The 23,672-nt window shown below is 51.1% G+C and overlaps 1 protein-coding gene across 1 annotated transcript; it reads right to left on the reverse strand.

The window, feature by feature from the left end:
* Positions 1–6,860: 6,860 nt before the first annotated feature.
* Positions 6,861–13,547, reverse strand: LOC137834176 (uncharacterized). The gene is made up of 4 exons (XM_068642239.1): positions 10,995–13,547; positions 10,137–10,409; positions 8,790–9,980; positions 6,861–7,406 (listed from the first exon to the last, which is right to left on the reverse strand). Exons 1-4 carry the CDS (start codon positions 13,545–13,547, stop codon positions 6,861–6,863), a joined length of 4,563 nt encoding a protein of 1,520 aa, XP_068498340.1.
* Between the last annotated feature and the right edge of the window lie 10,125 nt (positions 13,548–23,672).

Raw genomic sequence — 23,672 nt, forward strand, 5'->3', positions numbered from 1 at the left:
ACGAACGAAAGAACCCGAACCTCCACCGAACAGATTGCGCGTAAGCAGCAGACAACCTCACTCCACCGATCGAAAAGCCAAACGAACGGTACAAAACGCAAATTCACCGAGCGAAACTCAAACAAACAACGAACGATGGTTGCACCAGCACACAACCACGCAGAAAACTTCGAAAACCTCCAAGAACTCACGCTGTGGATGGGAGCAAGCTTTACACGGCCCCACGGTGGGCGCCTGATGATCCTGCCTGTTGACCGGAACGCTGGAAACTGCCTCGTCAAAGGATCGACGTGCACACTGCTTCTCACTTCCGTTCCTCTCCGGGATCTACCTCAAGAACCTGCAAAGAAACAGAGCGGCGCCGCTGCGACCGATCGCACTCCAACGCTAAAGTCAGTGACGGTATCACCAAAAACTAAGAGAACAAGAACCGTGCAAATCCTCTCTCACAGTCAGCTCTATCACTCGCAAGCGTAAAGTCTATAAACTGAACGTGCGTACCTCAGAAAGTTTGTTAAGAACTCTTATATACCTGGTAGCTTTCTCTCTCCTGGCAGTTACAGACTTGGACACGTGGCTCGCATCCAACTGTACACGTGCCATCATCTGGAGGCTCCCTGACTTGGCGCTGCTTCTACTCTCATTTTGGCTAAGTTACTTATGCATGGTACTGCCCAGTGCATAGCTAACTTGGGAGTGCGATCTCTACTGGAACTGGCGAGTTAGGGGCCTTCATACACCTTCCCTGTGGTCTCGCCGGCCGCCTTCATAATCTGCTTCTCCTTCATCTTCGGCGATGTGCTCGCTCTGGCGATCTCCAATGACTAGGTCGCCTGAATCTACATCTGGCGACTTCATCTTTAACCTGGCGATCGCCGATTCTGGTAAGCTGGAAATCGGAACACGCCAACTCAACAACCGGCGACTACACGAGCCCCCCGACTTCCTTCCCTCTTGCCAACCTGGCGCCTTGCAAACACGCCTATACTGTAGCAGGTGCCACGTCATCACACCCGACCACCAGGGCGGTACAAACCTGATGAGAATCAAATAAAGGAGGCTTTTATTAATGGAGGAAGAGGACATCCACCCTCACATTTGAAGTTCTTCCTTCTAGTCTTCTCAAAATTAAAAGAAGACATAAAATAAAGATGAGGCCCAAGCCCAAAGCCCAAGCCCAAGCCCAAGAAGGCCAAAGCCCAAAGAGCCCAAGTCCATCCCATGAGGGGCAAGGCCAAGCTTTGAAATACTCTTGTATAGTTTTAGGAGGTGTGGTTATTAAATAAAGGAGTGTGAAAATGTAAAATAAAGTCACATTACCCATGTGACTTAGGAGAGTGGTGTAGGTGTAGTTTTTGGGAGGTGTCATAGTAGAAAAAGGTCACACCTCCCATGTGACTTGTTTTTGGTGGGAATTTCAAATGAGTTTATTTGAAATTTTCCACCTATTTTTCAGCACCTTAGGCTATAAATAGAGGTGCTTCCTTTGTAAAATGCAGATTGGAATTAATCTAAAGAAACTATACTCAAAATTGGAGTGAGCATTTGGAGAGCTTTTGAGCCTTCTTCTCTAGTCTTATCTTGAAGGATCATGGTTTCCTCAAGTGGCGGCTTGCACACTCATCTAGGAGCATCCATACTTATAGTGGCGTGATCATCCAACCATTCTTCCATCTTCATGAGCATTCTCTTCTCCTTCCTTTCTTCTCTTGTTAATTTCCTTGTCTTAGCTTGTTTTCTAGTTGTTTTGGTTCGGCAATTTCAACTTGTTTTGTGTAGCTATGGTTCATTTGTGTTCTTGGCTGTTTTTCATCTTTTCTTCTTCAATTCCAACAATTTGATTCGGTTCCTTACTGTTTTGTGTTGTTAATTAGTGTTTTTGCCTTTCCTCCATCTCTTTTGGTTCAATTTGACAATATGTGGAACATCCAAATGAGTTTGGGATTTGGTACTAGTTTTTTGGTGAGTTCTTGTCTTAGAACAATGATCCAACTCTAAGAAAAATGCCTCATTAATGTCCAGCTCTAGGTGATTCCTAAGAATGTCAAGAATCATTCTCCATATGGCTAGTGGAATCACATCAAAACCGCTCGAGGCATTTCAAGTACCTTAAACGCTCGAAACATAAACTTTAACTTAAATAACTTTAATTACCTTGTACCCGAAACATTGATGTTTCTGTTTTGACTTGGCTGGTATTACACGTGGAGGGCCTCAAAGCACCGTGACCCCACTTGGGGGTATTTTCCCGTGTGAGTCCTCCTACCTAGGAGTGCATCTGCGCAAGGGGTGACTTTTTGGGTGCCAACTCATCCCCCCAAGCCTCTAGTCACTCGCTTTGAGAGCGTATCTACCTTCCTCTCGTACCCCAGACCTGGCTACCCCTGGGCGTGACCCTTCTCACGAGTCGTAACTATCCCAAGGGCTTCTCTGGGGCGCCATGGGCACATCACGAGTCAGATTGCTCTCCACTGGCACTATTACTATGGCCTTGAAGCCACCTTTCTCTTCTCTTTAATGCTACCCTGGGTTATCGGGGTTTGAGGTCTTCCCACGGCGTCACCCCCTCCATGGTCTTTCCTACCCATGGGTATCGGGGAGCAACACTGCGATTGCCTTGCTTTTGTGACATTTTACCTTGGCGACGCCCCGCCTGGGCGATGCTTGCACTTGGCGTCGCCTCACCTGGCGACGCCTTATGTTGACTTTGACCTCGACATTGACTTTGACCTTGACTTTGTCAACGCCCGGATACGGGGCGGTACAGCTAGGTTTTTTCTCTCTCCAAGCCGTTATGCTTTTGGACGTGTGGCCCGCATCCAGCCCTGCACGTGTCGCCATCTGGGCTGGGATGGCAGGTAGCACCCAGCCCTACACGTGTCATCATCTGAGCTAGGATAACTCGAGCGTCACTTCTTTATTTCTCCTAGCCCTACACGTGTCATCACCTGGGTTGGAGTAACTGAGAGCATCAAACCCTACACGTGTCGTCATCTGGGCTGGGGCAACTTGAACGCCACTTTTGCATAGTAGCAAGTCGCGCGGCTAAGTCCTCAACTCAAGGAGTAAACTAACACGTGACATGCTCTAGAGCACCACCCGACAAGGCGAGTATCGAGTGCAGCAAAGTGCACCATCTCTGTGATATCGCTTGTCTCTAATAGCACCCTCCTTACCGCTGCGCCATGTGTGTTCTAGCTGAGGAAACCTTGCCATCAACGAATGTCCACTCTGGGAATCCCGTCGCTGATAGGCGAGCTGTCCCCTCAACCCAAACACCCTTCACGCCCCATGCTGGCGCAACAATCGCCTCACTGGAGTTGTACACTTGAACTTACAACTCTGGGCCTTCACCAGCTTCAATCTGAGCTTGTCGGAAGATCTGGCGACGTGCTTCCTGCGGCGACGTCGAGCTACACGATCGGCAATCGCCAAATACGTTGATGACGAGCTAACCCGGCGACAACCAGGCATGTTCATCGCAGAACGCCAGTTCCATGAACCGGCGACCACGCTCACCTCTAAACCATCCATCTTTTCTTGCCTACGTGTTCCACTGAGCTCGCCCCCACCTAGGCACGTGCAAGACACGTCATCACACCCGATGACCTGGTCGGTAAAAAAATAAAATGATACATAGGATACCTGGTTCCATTAGGTCGGTCTTGGGTAGTGGTCGAATGATTGGCTTGGGATTCTGTTACGTAGTCTTGAAGCCAGGAAGGTGGGATTGATGTGCGAATGGATCGTCGAACAAGAAGGTCGGTTGAAGAAGGTTCGGTAATGGTGTTAGACTTCCTGGCGTTGGCATGAGAGAAGAAGGTTGGTCTGCTGTAGACACTACAAGAAAAATCCATTTTAGCTTCCAATAAAAAGTGAGGGCTATAAAAAAGAAGCCACTAGCAAGGGTGAAGTCTACTCAAGTTGGACACAAAAATAAATGTCAAACATTGTGTCCATAATGGAGACCTTTAACTCACACTAAAAATTATTAAAATAATAATAATAAGTTAGTGTTCCGTCCGGTTGACCTGGGACGTCTTCGTGCGCGACCTCAACCGTCAGCTAGGGACTCCTTCCCACTGGATACCTGTGTAATCCTGCAAAGAAGGACCAAAGGGCGCCCTAGCGGCCGTTTGCACTCCGACGCTCAAGTCAGCCAGCAAGAAACACCAAAAACTATGCACCTCCGTATCGGAGCACCGCGTATGGCACTCTGAAGGTGGTTAAAAGAAACTGTGTTTAGTGTCTATTTCTCCTTCTAGCAAAAATCTTTCCCTAGTCCCTTGTGCCTAACCTCAAGGCTCGAGCAAGAAACTAGAGAGTTTCTGGGAAATTTGCCAAAAGTTCCAACCCTGTTTCCAACATTCTCCGTGCTATTTAAACTGCCCAAGCATTCAAAGCGCCTTAAAGCGCTTTTAATCACAAAACGTAACGCGCTCAATTAACGCGTCTAATTAGAAAACGTAGCGCATTTAAGACGTTGAAACGCTTGGGAGCCTTTATAGTACCTGAAACGCTCGAAACAGAAATTGTATTGAATGACTTTAATTACCTGGTACCTGACTGAAGGGTGTTTCTATTCTGACCTGGCTGTCGTACACGTGGAGGGCCTCACAACGCCATGACCCCATCTGGGGACGTTTCTACGTGTGAGTCCTCCTGCCTGGGAGTGCTACTGCGCAAGGGGTGACTTTTTGGGTGCCAACTCATGCCCCAATCATCTAGTCACTCACTTTGAGAGCGTATCTGCCTTCCTCTCGTACCCTGCACCTGGCTACCTTGGGCGTGACCCTCCCCTTGAGTCGTATCTGTCCCAAAGGCGTCTCTAGGGCGGCAGGGGTACTTCACGAGTCGGGCTGCCCTACACTGGTGCTGTCACTATGGCCTTGAAGCCACCTTTTCCTTCTCTTTATCACTATTCCCTGGTTATCAGGGGTTAGAGGCCTTTCCACGGCGTCGCCCCCTCCATGGTCTTTCCTACCCATGGGTGTCGAGGAGTGGCGCTGCGGTCACCTTGCTCTTGAGTCATTCCACCTTGGCGACACCCTGCTAGGCGACGCCTTATCTTGGCGACGCCCTTCTAGGCGACGCCTTATCTCGGCGATGCTTCCTCTTGGCGACGCTTCCTCTTGGCGACGCCTGTCCTTGGCGTCACCCCACCTGGGCGACGCCTTACGTTGACTTTGACCTCGACGCTGACTTTGACCTTGACTTCGTCAACGCCCGAGTACGGGACGGTACACAAGCCCCCCAGTCTTAAGCTGATGAATTGTCTTCAGCGAAAAGACTGAGGCCTCGCCCACGCCATCTACGTGGCACCTGGTGATGTGTCATTCTTTCTGACGTGGCAACCTTGAAGACATTGACGTGACACTCTCTGAACCCTTGGGGTGTCCTTAATGGCTGATTGGACATCCTCTGAAACGGGAAAACAACACTTTTTGGGCCACGCTTAATCGCGTGCCACGTGGTTCGTTCCGCCTTCGTATCTATGAGGCCTCTGCTTCGTGAAGGCGTCAGTGGCTTTGCCGTTATTGTAACGCAAAAATAAAGGCATACTCCAGGCCCCAAATGTTCGGGATAAGGCCACACACCAATGCCCACACCCACGGAGAGGCTTGCCTAACGGCGCCGTATCGTCCGTGGGGTGTCTCCAACTCCTAAGCGGCCTGTCCCCTGATTCTCGGTGCCTGGCGCCCACGCCTGAGACCAATGCCCACACCCACGGAGAGGCTTGCCTAACGGCGCCGTATCGTCCGTGGGGTGTCTCCAACTCCTAAGCGGCCTATCCCCTGATTCTCGGTGCCTGGCACCCACGCCTGAGGAGAGGCCTGCTACCGTAGCGTCGTATCGTCCTCAGGGTGTCTAAAAACGCCAGTCGCTAGAAAAGCTCAAAGCCCACCAGGGGTCGTTCCCTCCACGGTCTTTCCTCCCCATGGGTATCGGGGAACGGCCCTGCCAGCAATTCACCCAGCCTTTGGCGATCTCGCCTCCCTCCGCAGTCTTTCCTACCTGCGGGTATCGGGGAGGCGACGCCGCTAGTGATTAGCTTTGACTCCTTCGATTTCGTCTCCCTCCACAGTCTTTCCTACCTATGGGTATCGGGGATGTGAAGCTGTTGATACTTATATTGACGACAATGGTAATACCTTCTACTTTGGCTACGCTTTCTCTTGGTAACGCCCTCTCTCTTGGCGACGCCACCCCTCAAGGCGACGCCCTCTTGTATGGGCGACGCCCTCGATGTCTCATGGTGGCAACGCCCTCTGCACCTTCCACTGGCGACGTTCGGGGCGGCTAAACCGTTGACTTTACTTCGACGTCAGTTTTGCCTTTGGCTCAGGTCGACGCCCGGGGTGGCGAGGGACCCTGGGTCTCGCCCCTGCCGTCCACGTGGCACTCTTCGTATGGCTGACGGGACGTTCCCCCACTTGATTAGGTTCTGACACCTCCTGAGTCTCTGATCCATTCTCGACGACGTGTCGTACCCCTGAGCATTCTGTCGATACGACGTTTTGTGATTGTTAACCAGTGGTGCCAGGACCATCCTCTCATTTTCTGTCACGTGGCTTAGTTGCATGGTTTACCCATTCACGTCGTTTGGCGCTCTAACCGTAATATTTAATTCTTCAAAATCTTGAAACTGCCTTCATCATCTCTGTGCCTTCGCGACATTCTTACGCCATCTTCCTCCTCTCAAAGAGCCACTCTGGTGTCCTTTCTGACCAACGTATTACCCCGCCTTTCCAGTGAACCATCTTCTTTCGACCCTACAACTCTCTTTCCGCCACTGTTCCGTCATGTCTTCTCACATTCCTTTCCCCAGGGTTAACCATAAATATCTGTATCCCTGGGCTTCAAGCGAGCTTCTGGATGAGTGCTCCTGCCTTCTTTCCACCCTGGCCATCAGGAAACACAAAGGAGAGTCGTGCTCTTATAATCACCGTGCTTTCGCGAGGAGGCATGACGATGACATCACCGTGCTCCCTTGCACCCTGGGGGAGCCGGTGTGTGGGGACGAACGCGCCAACAACGGGATTCCTTTCTTTTACTTCTATCAGGTGGTGTTCCAAATCGTTGGCGTACGTCTGCCCTTCTCCAGGTTCAAGAGGGAACTTCTGACGGAGATAAACGCTGCACCAGCCCAACTGTACCCCAACAGCTGGGCCTTTGTTAAGGCCTTTGACGTACTGTTCGGGTTTTTGGGGTGTGCGCCCTCGGTTGAGATCTTTCTTCACTTTTTCGAGGTGAAGCGTCAAAGGAACAACCTCTGGGTGACCCTCAGCAACGTTCCTGGTAGGGTTCTGCTGACTCCCTTCCAAAGCTCCTTCACGGGGTGGAAGGGTAGGTTCTTCAAGATCTGCTGTTCTGATATCGTGCCTTCCGCCATGGATGGGTTCCCGCTGTACTGGGTGAGGGAGGCACGAGCCCTCAAGTCCAAACCCTTCAAGAAACTAAGCCCGAACGACCAAATTGCGTGCCGGATCCTGGCTGAGGCGGGGGTTTTGACTCCGCCACCCTGATCAGTTTGGAGTTCAACGCCGGATTCCTAGAGAAGTACATATGTACGAGTGGCTATCTCAGAAACTTCTGCTTCTTACGTTCATTAGATCTCTACGTGGTCTAACTCATGGTGTCCTCACTGTTCTTGTTTCCCTTGGTGCAGGTTCGAAGATAGACCCCCAGCGGAGGTCACAGCTCACCCAGGCGTTGAGGGCTGAGACTGAAGCGTCGTCCTCCTCCCTGCCGAGGTCTGAAGGCCACTGAAGAGTAGTTCGTTTGTATTTTTTCTTTTCCTGTATGAGCACTGGGCCTGTGATGTCTGCCCTATTCACCTTGCTCCCGTTCCTTTCGATCATACATGTAAATTTGACTTCATTGTGCCATGCTTGATTTCTTTAACGCTGTTTACCTTTGCACACGCTTCATACACTGCGCGTTTTTCCTCTGCCACCTTTCTTGGCGGCGCCTTCTTTCTTGGCGACGCCTTCTTTCTTGGCGACTGGCGACGCTCCCCTTTGGCGGCGCCTTCTTTCTTGGCGACGCCTTCTTTCTTGGTGATGCGTATGCTTGCCGATGCCTGTCATTACTTTGAAAGGGAAAAAGATAAAGACCAAAACCAAGACAAAGGTTTTTCCTCAAACTTCTTTTCCTTTTTTATTTGGGTGACCTCGTTAAAAAACCCCCGAGAGGGAAAAAGAGTGTCCCCTTCAACTAAATTGTTACATGGCTGCTTACATAAGTCAACTAAAATAAAATTTTAAGCTGGCTGCATTCCAACTGCGTGGGATGGGACCCCCATTCAATGTCTCTAGGTTGTAAGAACCGTTGCCCTTAGCTTCGGTAATTCTGAAGGGTCCGGTCCACTTGGGAGACAGCTTATTCTCCAGCTCGTATGGATGAGCCTTCCTCACAACTAGGTCGCCAATCTGGAACTGTCGTGGCTTTACCTTAGAGCTATATTGTCGCTCTACCCTTCTCTTTACGGCTTCGGCCTTTATTCTGGCCTCCTCCCTGGCTTCGTCCAGTAGGTCCAGGTTCACCCTCCTTTCTTCGTTGGATTCTTCCGCCACAAAATTTTGGAAACGTGGTGAGCTTTCGTGAATCTCAACTGGGATCATTGTGTCCGACCCATACACTAAGCTGAAAGACGTCTCCATGGTGGACGATTGGGGCGTGGTGTGGTATGCCAGCACGATCCTTGGCACTTCCTCCGCCCACGCTCCTTTGGCCTTTTCTAGCCTTCTCTTTAGCCCCCTCAGCAAGACTATGTTTGCTTACTCTACCTGCCCATTAGTTTGGGGGTGTTCAACTGATGCGAACACGTGCTTGATGCCTACCTCAGCACACAGGTTTCTCAACTGCTGACTGGCGAACTGGGTTCCGTTATCGGATATCAGCCGCTTAGGTACGCCGAAACGGCACACAATATTCTTCCACACAAAGTGTTGGACTTTGTGCGCAGTGATCTGGGCCACGGGCTCCGCCTCTATCCACTTGGTGAAGTACTCTATGGCAACGATCAGGTACTTCATCTGCCTTATCGCCAGCGGAAACGGACCTAGGATGTCGATCCCCCAGGTATGGAAAGGCCATGGGCTGTATATTGATCGCAGCTCCTTGTGCCACTCTGCGTGTTTTTGGCATTGCTTACAACGCTGGGCGTGTCGCACGCAATCTTCCTTTACTGTTGGCCAATAAAAACCCGCGCGCACTACCTTAGAAGCTAAGGACCTTCCGCCTACATGGCTCCCACAAATGCCTTCGTGGAGCTCCGCCATTATTCTGGTATACTCGTCGCCGCTTACGCATGTTAAGATAGGGTGAGTGAAACCGTGCCTAAATAACACTCCGTCTACCATGGTGTACCTTGCAGCATTTCTCTTAACCTTCTTACCTTCTTCAGGCTCCACTGGGAGAACCCCATCCGCTAGGTACCTCCAGTATGGCGTCATCCAGGTGTCTCCTTCGGCTAAAACATGTATCTGCGCTCGCCTCCCTCCTTCGGGCGTGTCCGTGTATACGGTAATGTGAGGCGCCTTCAACGTATCTTGAGTCAAGGAGCGATGACTCCTTGGCCTTCCTCTCGTGGTGCTTATATGGAGGACATCCACCCTGTTATCCTCTATGAATTTCCTCGGAACCTTAAGCGTCTCTTGGATTACAGTCTTCTGCCTGCCCCCCTTGCCTGAGCTGGCCAGCTTGGCGAGCAGGTCGGCTCTGGCATTCTGCTCCCTTGGGACATGCACCAGCTCAAGAGCACTAAAGGCTCCCTTTAGCGATTCGACGTACCTTAAATATGCCGCCATCTGCGGGTCTTTTCCCTGGAACTCACCCAACACTTGCCCCGTAACCAGTTGGGAGTCACTCTTCACTAATAGGTTCCGCGCGCCCATTTCCTTGGCTAAGAGCATTCCTGCAATCAGGGCTTCATACTCAGCCTGATTATTACTGGCTTTGAAAGCGAAGCGCAGGGCCTGCTCGATCAGTACACCGTCTGGTCCTTCCAAGACTATTCCCGCACCATTTCCTTGTTGGTTGGAAGAGCCATCCACTGAGAGCGACCACTGTGAGCCTGCCTCCACCTCCTGTTCGCCTCCGGGCGAGAGTTCTGCCACGAAATCTGCGTATACCTGCCCTTTGATGGACCCTCTAGGCTCATACTGGATATCGAATTCTGAAAGTTCCACTGCCCAGCGCACCATCCTTCCCGCCACGTTAGGCTTTTGCAGCACCTTCTGTATAGGGAGGTTGGTCATCACTATCACCGTAAAGCTGTGGAAGTAATGACGGAGCCTCCTGACTGAGAACACCACTGCTAACGCTGCCTTCTCCAGCGCCTGGTATATTGTCTCAGCGCCTTGTAACGCCTTGCTCACGAAATAGATGGGCTTTTGACTTTGGTCCTACTCTTGGATTAACACAGAGCTGATAGCCCGCTCCGTTACCGTGAAATATAGCCGGAGGGGCACACCTGTTACTGGTTTGCAGAGGACCGGTGGCGTCGCCAAGTACTCCTTTAACTTAATGAAAGTCGCTTCGCATTCGTCAGTCCATGCAAAGCGACTATTTCTCTTGAGGCACTGGAAATACGGGTGCCCCTTCTCTCCCCCGGCGGAAACAAACCTTGAGAGCGCCGCAATCCGCCCTGTCAGCTGCTGCACTTCCTTTACTGACGTTGGGCTTCGCATGGCGATGATCATCGCGCACTTATCGGGGTTCGCCTCTATCCCCCTTTCTGTGAGCATGAAACCCAAGAACTTACCGGCCTCTACCCCGAAAACACACTTCTCGGGGTTTAGCTTGAAGCGGTACTTGGATATTGTGACGAACAATTCCTCCAGGTCCGCCATGTGCTGTGCCCTATCCTGCGACGCCACCACCATGTCATCCACGTAGGCGTACACATTCCTCCCTAGCATGCGCGCCAGGACCTTGTCCATTATCCTTTGGTATGTGGCGACCGCATTCGTCAAGACGAAGGGCATCACCTTGTAACAGTAACTGCTAGTTTCCGTCATGAATGCGGTTTTGCTTTCATCCCTCGGGTGCATTTTAATTTGGTTGTACCCCGAGAACGCATCCAGGAAACTTAGCACCTTGCAGCCGGAGACGCTATCTACCAACGCGTCAATGCTGGGCAGCGGGTACGAATCCTTCGGGCACGCCTTGTTTAGGTCAGTGAAGTCCACGCACATCCTCCACTTCCCATTCGCCTTCTTTACTAGAACGACGTTGGCTAGCCACTCGGGGTATTGGATTTCCCTGACGTGGCCAGCCTTCAGCAGCTTCTGCGTTTCTTCGCGTACCACCAGCTGCCTCTCCTCATGGAATTTTCTCCTCCTTTGGCGCACGGGGCGAACCGTGGCGTCCATGCTGAGGTGATGACATAAGAAATCGGGGTCGATGCCGGGCATGTCCGAGGCAGACCACGCGAAGGCGTCCAAATGGCGTGAGATCACCTCTGCCACCGCCTCCTGCTCTTCTTGGCTCAGCAGACGCCCTAGTTTAAACGTCTTGCCGCCAATGTTCCTATCCACCACGTTAGTCGCTTGTTGGTCCCTGCTATTATCCTGAATGGGCGTCGCCTCTACCGCTGGCGCCGTGTGGTCGGGATCCTCCCCCATGAGGGTGTCTTCTTCGGGCATCGCCCTCACGGGCGTGGCCTCCACAGGCGTTGACCCGGAGGGCGTCGCCTCTATCATTGTCACGTCGACACTTGGCGGATGCTCAAACACCATGAACATGCTTTTCCTCGATTTTAGGCTGTTTTCATAGCACTTCCGCGCTTCCTTCTGATTTGACTTGATAACTATTACCTTGCCGCTGAGGTCGGGTAGCTTCATCTTCATATGACGCGTGGAGGATACTGCGTTTTGCCTATTCAGCGCCGGTCTCCCTAACAAGATGTTGTAGGCGGAATGGGCGTTTACGACCAAGTATCGTATGCTTTCAGTGCGCGAGGCTTCTCCATCTGTGAATGTCGTCCTTAATTCCAAGTAGCCTCGGACCTCCACTTGGTTGTCTGCGAACCCATATAGGCAGCCTGTGTAGGGCCTTAGAAGATCAAGGGACAAACGCAACTTGTTGAACGTCGACAAAAACATGACGTCTGCAGAGCTCCCTTGGTCGACAAGGACTCTGTGTACCTTACGACCCGCTGTGACGACTAAGATGACTACGGGGTCGTTGTCGTGGGGCACAACGTCTCGGAGATCCCCCCTTGTGAACACGAGGTCTGACTCCCATGGCTCACCCGAGATATTCTCTTCAACTGAGTTAACCCCCCTCGCGTACTTCTTCCTTTGGGAGGCGGTGGGTCCGCCCTCAGAGAATCCTCTGGCGATGGTATGGACCTCGCCGAGCACGGGCATCTCATGCGCCTGTTCTTCTGTGGGCGCCGGCAGGGTGGGTGTCTCGGCGGGTTCCGTAACATAATCCTTCAGGAAACCGCTTCTCACAAGTTCTTCTAACTGATACCCCAACGACAGGCAGTTGTCGATGTGATGACCAAAAGCTTCGTGGAACTCACACCAAGAATCTTTTCGTGGCCCTAACACCTTGTCCTTCTTCGCCGGTCGCCTCAACCTCTCAGCTATATTAGGCACGGCTATAAGGTCCTTCAACTCCACCGCGAAGTTGTACCTCGCTGGTCTGGCCCTCTCCCTGACAGGACGATCGCCCCCTGCTGGGCCCCGGGGCCGGGGTTGGGGGTTTCTGGTCTCGTAGGGGCGTCTCCCCTCTGGTTTTTTACTTCCCGTCGTGGTCTCGTTGACCCTAACGGGCTGACTCTGCGTTTGTACCCTTGGGCGTGAGGGCACGACGCTGCTGCGTTTTTCACACACTTCTCCCTCGGAAGTGATGTGCTCCACCGCGCGACGCCGTATTTCGGCGAAAGTCCTTGGGCGATTGCGTATAATGGACTTGCAAAAGGGGCTGGGACTCATGCCCTTTCTGAAGGCATACACAATCATGGGCTCTTCCGAAGTACCGGTTTTCACCACTTGGGCCCCGAAGCGGTTGATGTATTCTTTCAAACTCTCACCTTGGTATTGCTTCACGTCAAATATGTCATAGGAAACCGGCGGCGGGGCGTTGTTCGCTTGGTATTGCTCTCTGAACAGCTGTGACAACTGCCGGAAGGAGGTGATATGGCCGTTAGGAAGGCTAACAAACCAATCCATCGCCATCCCAGTTAAGGTGCTCAAGAAGAGCTTGCATCTTGCAGCGTCTGAACCTGCTACTAACACCATCTGCGTGTGGAACGCAGTGAGGTGCGCCTCAGGATCCTCCATTCCGGTGAAAATCACCTTAGGCCCCGCGAACGTGTTGGGGATCGCTGCGTCTAAGATTTCCTGCGAGAAGGGAGTGGTGAACTCCCTCGGCGGGGTGGGACGTTCCATCTCATCTGGTTCACGTTGCCCCGGGATGTTCCTCAAACCCTGGCGCAGCTCTTCATTCACCCGCTGGAGCTCTTTGTTCCTCGCATGCGAGGCTTCGAGGTCCGCCTGCATGCGCTCCTGTTCCAACTTCGATTCCGCCATATCGTCCTGCAGCCCTCGCATTATCTCCAGGACTCGCTGCATGGACATCTCCTCACCCGTAGCGCGTGCATTACCTCGTCTCGTGGTGGCCATCCTTCTCTGTTTTCTCAAACCTCTTCTAACGTTACTGTAACTCAAAAAATCTCCTCAAACTTGTGATGGGACTGATGTTTTATATCGGCCCCACGGTGGGCGCCAAATGTTCAGTCCGGTTGACCTGGGACGTCTTCGTGCGCGACCTCAACCGTCAGCTAGGGACTCCTTCCCACTGGTTACCTGTGTAATCCTGCAAAGAAGGACAAAAGGGCGCCCTAGCAGCCGTTTGCACTCCGACGCTCAAGTCAGCCAGCAAGAAACACCAAAAACTATGCACCTCCGTATCGGAGCACCACGTATGGCACTCTGAAGGTGGTCAAAAGAAACTGTGTTTAGTGTCTATTTCTCCTTCTAGCAAAAATCTTTCCCTAGTCCCTTGTGCGTAACCTCAAGGCTCGAGCAAGCAACTAGAGAGTTTCTGGGAAATTTGCCAAAAGTTCCAACCCTGTTTCCAACATTCTCCGTGCTATTTAAACTTCCCAAGCATTCAAAGCGCCTTAAAGCGCTTTTAATCACAAAACATAACGCGCTCAATTAACGCGTCTAATTAGAAAACGTAGCGCATTTAAGACGTTGAAACGCTTGGGAGCCTTTATAGTACCTGAAACGCTTGACACAGAAACTGTATTGAATGACTTTAATTACCTGGTACCTGACTGAAGGATGTTTCTATTCTGATCTGGCTGTCGTACACGTGGAGGGCCTCACAACGCCATGACCCCATCTGGGGACGTTTCTACGTGTGAGTCCTCCTGCCTGGGAGTGCTACTGCGCAAGGGGTGATTTTCTGGGTGCCAACTCACGCCCCAATCATCTAGTCACTCACTTTGAGAGCGTATCTGCCTTCCTCTCGTACCCTGCACCCGGCTAGCCTAGGCGTGACCCTCCTTTTGCGTCGTATCTGTCCCAAAGGCGTCTCTGGGGCGGCAGGGGTACTTCACGAGTCAGGCTGCCCTACACCGGTGCTGTCACTATGGCCTTGAAGCTACCTTTCTCTTCTCTTTATCACTACCCCGGATCATCGGGACCTGAGGCCTTCCACGACGTCGCTCCCTCCATGGTCTTTCCTGCCCATGGGTATCGGGGAACCACACTGTGATTGCCTTGCCTTAGTGATATTTGACCTTGGCGACGCCCTGGTTGGGCGACACCTTCACCTAGGCGACGCCTTGCCTTGGCGACGCTTCTTCTTGGAGACGCTGGCACTTGGCGTCTCTTCACCTAGGCAACGCCTTGTGTTGACTTTGACTTCAGGTGTTGACTCTGACCTTGACTTTGTCAACGCCCGGATACGGGACGGTACACGTATTTCCAGTGTTTAAGGCGGAACAACAAGTTTGCCTGGACGAAGGAGTGTGAAGAGGCCTTCGTCAAGCTTAAAGAGTACCTGGCGAGCCCGCCGATTTTGTGCAAACTGTTGGTGGGGACCCACCCCTCTCAGGTTGTATTTTGCTGTGACTGAGAGGGCGGTGAGTGCGGTGCTCGCCCAAGACAAGACCAGGCTTAGAAGCCTATTTACTTCGTCAGCAAGGTGCTGCAGGGCCGGAGGTGAGGTATCAGGCCTTGGAGAAAGCTGCCCTGGCTGTGGTATTTTCGGCGAGGAGGTTGCGCCATTATTTCCACAGTTTTACCATACTGGTGATGACTAACTTGCCCATCCAGAAAGTCCTGAAGAAGCCTGATGTAGCTGGGAGGATGGTGAAGTGGGCGGTGGAGCTGTCGGAGTTTGATATCAAGTATGAGCCCCGAGGTCCGATCAAGGGGCAGATTTTCGCTGATTTCGTGGTCGAGCTCTCGTCAGAAGTAGTGCGAGTTGAGGGGGATGATTTCCGTTGGCTGCTCTCAGTGGACGGATCGTCGAACCAGCAGGGTAGCGGTGCTGGGGTCATCCTGGTAGGGCCCAACGGTGTGCTGATTGAGCAGTCCTTGAGGTCGCCTTCAAAGCCAGCAACAATCAAGCTGAATGTGAGGCGTTGATCGCCGGAATCTTGCTGGCCAAGGATATGGGAGCTAGGGTGCTGATGGCTAAGAGTGACTCGCTGCTAGTCACGGGATAAGTAACAGGCGAGTTCCAGGCCAAGGATCCACAAATGGCGGCTTACCTGGAGTATGTGCAGGAGTTGAAGAGTTCCTTTGTCTCCTTTGAAGTGGTGCATGTGCCCAGAGAGCAGAATGCCCGAGCTGACCTGCTAGCTAAGCTCGCCAGTTCAGGCAAGGGGGGTAGGCAGAGGACGGTGATCCAAGAAACTCTGAAGACGCCTAGAGCATTTGTGGCAAATCACCTGGTTCTTCAAATAAGCAAGTCGACGGAAAAAACGGCGAGGAGTCACAGGTCTTTGACTCAGGAGACCTTGAGATCGCCAAGAATAAGAGCATGTCGGGGAGAGAGGGTGAACATGACGCAGGTTTGCACTACGCACGAGCCAGACACGTGGATAACACAGTACCAGCGATGCCTGGCAGATGGCCTTCTCCCGCTAGATCCGACGGAGGCTAGGAAGATAAAGAAGAACTCTAGCAAGTTCACAATGATAGATGGCGAGTTGTACAGGTTTGGGTTCACACACCCACTCCTGGAATGTGTGCACGGGGAGAAGTGAGCAAGAATCATGGCCGAGCTCCATGAAGGGATATGCGGAAGTCACGTCGGGGGTCGAGCTCTGGCCGCAAGAACCCTCCGTGCAGGTTACTATTGGCCTACAATGAGGGAGGACTGCAAGAAGTATGCGCAGTGTTGCAAGCAGTGTCAGCAGCACGCCGATTGGCACAAAGCGCCTCCCGAAGAGTTGAGGTCGATTTACAGCCCTTGGCCGTTTCATACGTGGGGGATCGACATCTTGGGACCTTTCCCATTGGCGATCAGGCAGATGAAGTACTTGGTGGTGGCAATTGAATATTTCACCAAGTGGATCGAAGCAGAACCAGTATCTCAGATCACCGCACACAAGATCGAGAGTTTTGTATGGAAGAACATCGTGTGCCGGTTTGGTGTGCCTAAGCGCCTGGTGTCAGACAACGGGAATTCAACAAGTGTTTGCATTCGTCGAGCATCCCCAAACAAATGGCCAAGTAGAGTCTGCCAATCGGGTATTGCTAAGAGGATTGAAGAGAAGACTACAGAAAGCTAAGGGATCGTGGGCTGAGGAGGTACCCCGTATAGTTTGGGCGTACCACACCACCGAGCAGTCAGGAACCCATGAGACCCCGTTTAGCTTGGTCTATGGATGCGATGCAATGATTCCAGTAGAAATCCAGGAGAGCTCGCCGAGATTCCAGAACTTTGTAGCGGAAGACTCGAACGAGGAAAGAAGGTTGAATCTGGATTTGCTGGATGAGGTCAGGGAGGAGGCGAGATTAAAAGCTGAGGCAGTGAAAAGAAGGACTGAACGAAGGTATAACTCGAAGGTGATGCCAAGGCAGTTTAAAGAAGGCGACCTGGTGATGAGGAAGGCCCACCAGTACGAGATTGAGAACAAGTTGTCGCTTAAGTGGACGGGACCGTTCAGAATAACCGAGGCGCTCGGGAACGGCGCCTACCGCTTAGAAACATTGGAAGGAGGGGCGATTCCTCGCACTTGGAACGCCACGCACCTCAAGTTGTATTACAGTTAAAAGCTTTGCAAGTAAAAACAAACACGAAGAGTTTTTGCAATCTTTCTGTTAAAACAGTTTGAAGGGGGCACTCTTTTTTCCCTAAGGAGGGTTTTTAATGAGGCCACCCAATAAAGAAGAGTTTTCAAAGTTTGAGGTGTTTTAGATTGCATGCTTGTTGTTGTTACGAAAGTTTTGAAGAAAGACCTTGTCACTCGCACGTGATTTAAGGCAAGTTTGAAGTTATGTTGCATGCTTTCTAAAAAGTTTTTAAGTCCCCATCGCCTTTCGGCGATTGGCGGCATCAGTTAAAGTTAAAAGTCCTCATCGTCTTTCGGCGATCGGAGGCACCAGCAACATTTAAAAGACCTCAACGCCCTCGCGCGTCCTGAGGCGAGCAAGAGATAAAGACCTCCTCGCCGTCGAGCGAGTGCAGGCGAGAAAGAGTAAAAAGTCCTCAGTGACTCCAGGGGAGAGTAGATGTAGCCCCCGGGGCAATGTAGAGGCACCAGTAAAAAGTCCTCAGTGCCTCCAGGGGAGAGAAGATGTAGCCCCTGGGGCAATGTAGAGGCACGAGTTAAAGACCTTCTCGTCGTCGAGCGAGTTCAGGCGAGTTAAAGACCTTCTCGCCGTCGAGCAAGTTCAGGCGAGTTAAAGACCTTCTCGCCGTCGAGCGAGTTCAGGCGAGTTAAAGACCTTCTCGCCGTCGAGCGAGTTCAGGCAAGATAAAATCCTTCTCGTCTTGAACGAGTTCAGGTATGGTGTAAAGGGTGGAAGAAGTTCAGAGGGTGGCTAAGGTAGGTTCGAAGAGAACGCCCAGCCACCCGGTTCCTTGTTCTGAAGCTCAGGGAGGTAGAGAAGGATCCGAAAGGCGCCTCTACCCCCAGATGAGGGAACAATAGCCAAGTTGTGAAGGCAGGAGGAAGCATGCATCGCCAAGACCCTCTGGCAATCAGAAGAAATTCAGGCGATGGCATGAGTAAGGGCCCATTTTGATGGAGCAGGTCAGGTGAACTATATCTTAAGCTATCAGTTGGATTGAAACTCGCTGTTTAGTGAGTAGTTTTACGCTGAAGTTCGTTGCTTTAAAGTTCACAAGTTATTAAAATGCCATCGTTCGAGAGCTGATAGTTTGGTCGAGTTCGAAGCAGTAAGTAAACAGTTGCGCCTGCAGAATTGCTAAGTCAATTTCGTTTAAGCGATTTTTACAAGGAAAAGCAAGGCAAACAGAGGGATCATATGAAGAAGCAGAAAATTTTATGATAAAAGTGGCATCAGTTCAAATACAAAGAACGAAAGTTATTACAAAGTTTGTGCAAAGAAAATAGACAAATAAGTGATGGAGGGAAGCAGCTAATCTTCAGAAGGAACGATCTTCCCATCCACCACTTCGTTACAAATCGATATCATGGAGAGGTCGAGCTCGGGGAACTGGCAGGCGAATTGCTCCAGGGCAGCGTCAAACCCGGCGGCGAGGACTTGGGCGGAGCTCAGCTCAAGCTCTTCGTTTTGTTGCTTGAGCCCCTCGGTTTGCTGCTTCAGCTTGTCAGCTCGCTTCTTCAGTTTCCCTGCGAGTCTGAGCGAGGTCTTCAGCAACCTTCTTGTTTTCCTCCCGCGCCTGGGCCAGCTCTGCAGCGATCTTTGCATTCTCCTCTCTAGCTTCGGCGAGCTCAGCCATGACGTCATCCCTCTCCTTTTCAACTTTTCCTAAGAGAACCTCCCGATCGACCGACCTCTTCTCAAGGTTCTCTACCTTGGCTGCATCCACTTTGATTGATGCCTCCAGGTCAGCCACCTTGAGACGGTAGGGAACTAGCTTGCTCTCCAGCTCGATTTTCTCTTGAGCTAGGAGGTGCAGCTTTTGGCGCAGATCGGAGGCCTCCTTACGCGCCACCCTCAGCTCGGTGCTCATGGTGTCCTCCACCCTCGAGTGTTCGATTTCCGCCATCATGAGGTTGCAAGACAATTTCTCCGCCTCGATTCTTATCAGGCGATTCTCCTCTTCGAGTATGGAGATATCATCTTGAAGTTTCTTGTTGGGGCTCTCCACAGCTTTTGTTATGATAGAGGGGAAGTCCTCTGCCATCATTTTGAGCCTGGCTGTGAAGGGCCCCCAGATTCCTTTAACCGCGAGGGGAAGGTTTGCAACCGCTATTGGTGGAGGCGCTGAAGGAGCCTGGTGCTGGCTCTCACCACCGCCCTCTTGTATTGGTTGTTGAGGTTGGGCTTCTTGGCGTGGTGGTGACGTGGGGGACTCAGTAATGATTATTGGCGAGTTATGAGGGTCTTCGTCCCCACCTGGCGCAGCTTCGGCGATTGAGGTAGTTGAAGGAGGACCCTCTCCAGCGGATACGAATGGCGTGGAGGTGCTCGGAGGGTTATCCATGAAGTTGGGCTCGTTGGCCTCAACCGCAGGAAGTGCAGCCACCAAGGGTACTGCTTGGACTGGCGGTGTTGGAGGTGGGGGAGAAGGTGGTGTTGGTGTTGGAAGGGAAGGTGGAGCAGGTGGTGAAGAAGGTGCCACCCTTCTCCTTTTGGTGATGAGGCCATCCTCAGTTGCCTCATCGTCCTCTTCTTCATCCTCTTGGACCACTTGAGGAGTTTTCCTCTTTGGTTTCTTCAAGATGAGTTTCTTTCGTTGAGGAGCGGGCAGTGCTTCTGGAGGAGTTGGGCCTTGAGGGGGCGATCTGCCCTGAGCAGCGGCGATCTCCACCACCGAGTTTGGCACGGTTTGAGAACCCGATGCCAATTTGTGGGTTCGGGCGAGCGCCCTCAATTCAGCTAACTTGCCTTTACCCAGCATGAGATCTGCACAGTGCAAGAATACACAAGTAAGCACAAAGGCAAAGGTAAACTATATGAGTACATATGCACATGAGACAAACAAATGGTGCAGGAAATAAAAACCAGGTCTAGTGTGCAACCAACAGGACGCCTAATAACAGGTAACAGAGATGCAGTGCAAGACGAAAGCTAAAGGTCGAGGCAGGTGCTAACCTATGTGAGCTTCGAGTTGGCTCTCGAGGAACTCGAAGGTGATTATTGAGGAGGTGGGAAAGGTTATGTTGGCAGCTGCTACACTCTTCCAGAAAAGGCAGAGGTCCTTGTCCAACTCGCCCATGTTGTCAGGACTTCTTGGCCTTCTGAAGCTTCCCTTGGAGTCTTTATTTCCCTTGTTTACCCAGTACAAGGGAAAGCCATTGAGCAGCGAAGGGTCTCGGTCATTTTGGCGCACTTGGACGAACTTTCCCTTCCAATCCTTGTAAGATTGCTGAAAGATAGAGAGGATCGACCTCCCAGCAATCCCATTCAGGCTCACCCAAAGGCGATCTCCAGGATTCTTGGCCTCGAACAGGAAGAGGAAGACATCTACCGAGGCCGGTAGTCCCAAATGCGCGCACATAATTTGAAACGCCCGCACGAATGCCCAGCTGTTGGGATGGAGCTGGGCGGCGGCGATGTCGAGCTCGGTTAAAAGTTCTCGCTCAAAACGGGTGAAGGGAAACCTGAGTTTCACCTTCTTGAAGAAAGTAGTGTAGATGAAGCAGAACAACTCGCCGTTGTTCCACTTGTCATCCGCGCAGATCGGCACGTCAGGAGGGCAAGGTAGCACCGTCAGTTTGTCGTCATGCTCCTTGTGGAACGAGAGGTTGGGTTCATCCCCTTTCTTCAACCGGAGCACCTGCCAGTGAAGAGTTCACTGAAGAAGTCTCCTTCAGCAAAGGTGAGGTGGCCCATGGGTAGAGCTTTTTGTAATCTGGAGTGGGGATGGAGGCTCCTCCGGCGACCGGTGGAGTTGCCTGAGCAAGGTGGGGGCGAGAGGTTGCAGACCTCTCAGCCTGGGAAGAGGGAGCACCAGGTGCTCGCGATAAGTTATGCGCTTGGGGTGGAGGGTTTCGCGACGAAGGAGGAGGATTCGCAGTGGTCTTTCTACGAGCCATCGCGGGAACTGCAAAGGAAAAAGGAAAAGAAATATAAGCGAAGGTTGTAGAGGTCGACTCGATTGTGAACAAAGGATGAAAAACGAACGAACGAAAGTTCGCTGTGATGAAAGTAATGGAAGACGAAGCCCTAAGTTACGAAAAGGAAGAAGAAGAAGAAACAACCCACAACGTATGCACCAGACAATTAATGGATGATGCGAATCGGTTAAAATGCAGCAAATATCAACAGAGGAAGTAAAAGAGGTACCTTTCGATGATCAGATAAATGTTGAAGGGAGTTGGGGATCGAGAGAGTCGAAGAGCGTCGTGGGTTTGCAGAGAAGACTCAGAGCGTTTCGAAGGCAGAAAGATGATGAAACAGTAAAAATGAAAAGGGTTTAAGGGTTTTTCAAACGATTTTGGAAGCGCAAACGACAGCTAAAGATGACCGTTGATGAAGCCACGTGTCGAGCGATTGGAAAGGTGTTTGGTGGAGCGTCAGAAAAACAGAAAGTACGAACGTTTGGAATTCTGCGCCAGCGCCACGTAGATCGGTAGTGACGTGACTTCTTTAGTCTTTTCGCTGGACAAGTCTTCGCTTAAGACTGGGGGGCTTGTGTACCGCCCTGATAGTCGGAAGTGATGACGTGGCAGCAAGCTATTATGTAGGCGTGTTGAGCAGGGCCCATGGCTGGCAGAAGGGAAGGAAGTCGGGGGGCTCGTGTAGTCGCCAGTCCTTCAGTTGGCGTGCTCCGATCTCTAGCATACCTAAACCGGTGGTCACCAGGTTTGAGATGAAGTCGCCGGATACGAACCCAGACGACCAAGTGATCAGAGATCGCTGAAACGAGGACATCGCCAAAGATGAAGTCGTCAGATAGTCATTCCCTAGCTAACCAGAGGTTGAGGTCGGGGAACAGCTTACCTTGAACATGCACAACGAAGCAAGAGAGGTAGATCATGAAGGCGGCCGGCGAGACCACAGGGAAGGTGTGTAGGAAGGCACCCGTACTCGCCACGCAGAAGGGATCACGCTCCAAGGCAGCTATGTGCTGAGTTGTTTCATGCATAAGTAACTTAGCCAAAAGCCTGAAGAGTAAGAAGTGGCGCCCAAGTCAAGGAGGCTCCAGATGGTGACACGTGTACAGCTGGATGCGAGCCACGTGTCCAGATGTGTAACTGTCAGGAGAGAGAAAGTGCACAGGTATATAAGAGATTCTAACGAACTTCTGAGGTACACACATTTAGATTACTTCTTTACGCTTGCGAGAACTTCAGTACGCTGAGAGAGAATTTTGCACGGTTCCTGAGAGTTCTTGAGTTTTCTCTTAGTATTTGGTGGTTCAGTCGCTGACTTGGGCGTCGGAGCGTGATCGGCCGCAGTGGTGCCGTTCTGTCCTTTGCAGGTTCTTGAGGTGAATCAAGGCGAAGGACCGAAGCTAACACGGCGCAGAAGTCGATCCAGGCTTGACGAGGCAAGGTTCTTGCGTCCCGGTCAACAGGCAGGATCAGTATATAAGTGGGTGTAAACCTCACCTTATAAGTTGGTTTTATGAGGTTGAGTTAGGCTTAAAGTCCACTTCTTAATATGATATCAGAGTCGCCTATTATCGGTTCGTTATCGGACCACACATAATATATAGTCTCACGCACGAGTTGGTAGTCTCGACATGAGTGGGGTGTGTTGTTGGAGATCTCACATCGACTATAGATTATGACCATTTCATAGTATATAAGTGGGTGGAAAGACCTAAAGTCAACTTCTTAATAATTATTTAATTTTATAGCCATTTAAGTGTCCCATAAACCTACGCTATAGTTAAATAATATATTTTCTTTATGTAGGCTTAGCCTACCCTACCTTGTAAATTTGTGTCCCATTGGAGGTCGTCTCTAATGCATAGCCACCAAAACATTAGCTTCCATTTCTATTGGGACGCTAAGCTCACACTAGTCCTATATAGAGTTTCCTTTTTACTCTTTGTGTCACTCTTTTGGGGACTCTACCATAATTATTTCTTGTAGTGAGATTCAGGTGCATTTTGACGAGTAGAAGAAGATGGTGGATCGAGTGAATGTTAAACAGGAGTGGGTAAGTCAAAATATCTTGTAATGGAGGTGAGGATTGCATTTGAGATTGTTGGCAGAATGGGAAACACTTCCATGGAAGGTGACATCTTGACTTGTAAAAAAAGTGTTTGCATCTATATCAAATAATTTCTATCTTTTTTTATTGTGAGGATAACCAATGAAGATGCATTGTTGGGTCCGCATATCAAATTTCTGCTTAGGTGAAACAACAGTTGCGTAGCAGAGGTAACCAAAAGTTTTTATGTGAAAAAGTAAAGGTGGGTGATTATATAGCAGCTCAAAAGGTGATTTATTTTTTAGTAAAGATGATGGCAAACGCTTAATGATATATGCGGCGGTTAAAACGCATTCTCCCCCCCAAAATTCTAATGTAACTAGGACTGAAAAAGGAGGGCTCGTGTTGTGTTTAAAATGTGTCTATGTT

Source organism: Phaseolus vulgaris, chromosome 5, assembly GCF_000499845.2.
Source record: "Phaseolus vulgaris cultivar G19833 chromosome 5, P. vulgaris v2.0, whole genome shotgun sequence".
Classification (NCBI taxonomy): Eukaryota; Viridiplantae; Streptophyta; class Magnoliopsida; order Fabales; family Fabaceae; genus Phaseolus; species Phaseolus vulgaris.

Bases quoted from the DNA above. Each gene is read 5' to 3' on its own strand.
- LOC137834176 (XM_068642239.1), bottom strand. From the start codon at position 13,547: ATGGCGGAATCGAAGTTGGAACAGGAGCGCATGCAGGCGGACCTCGAA. The intron at 10,410-10,994 runs GTGATGCCCTTC...ATCCAAGAGTAG, and splicing joins CTAGCAGTTACTGTTACAAG to GACCAAAGTCAAAAGCCCAT. The intron at 9,981-10,136 runs GTATACGCAGAT...CTGATCGAGCAG, and splicing joins GAGGGTCCATCAAAGGGCAG to GCCCTGCGCTTCGCTTTCAA.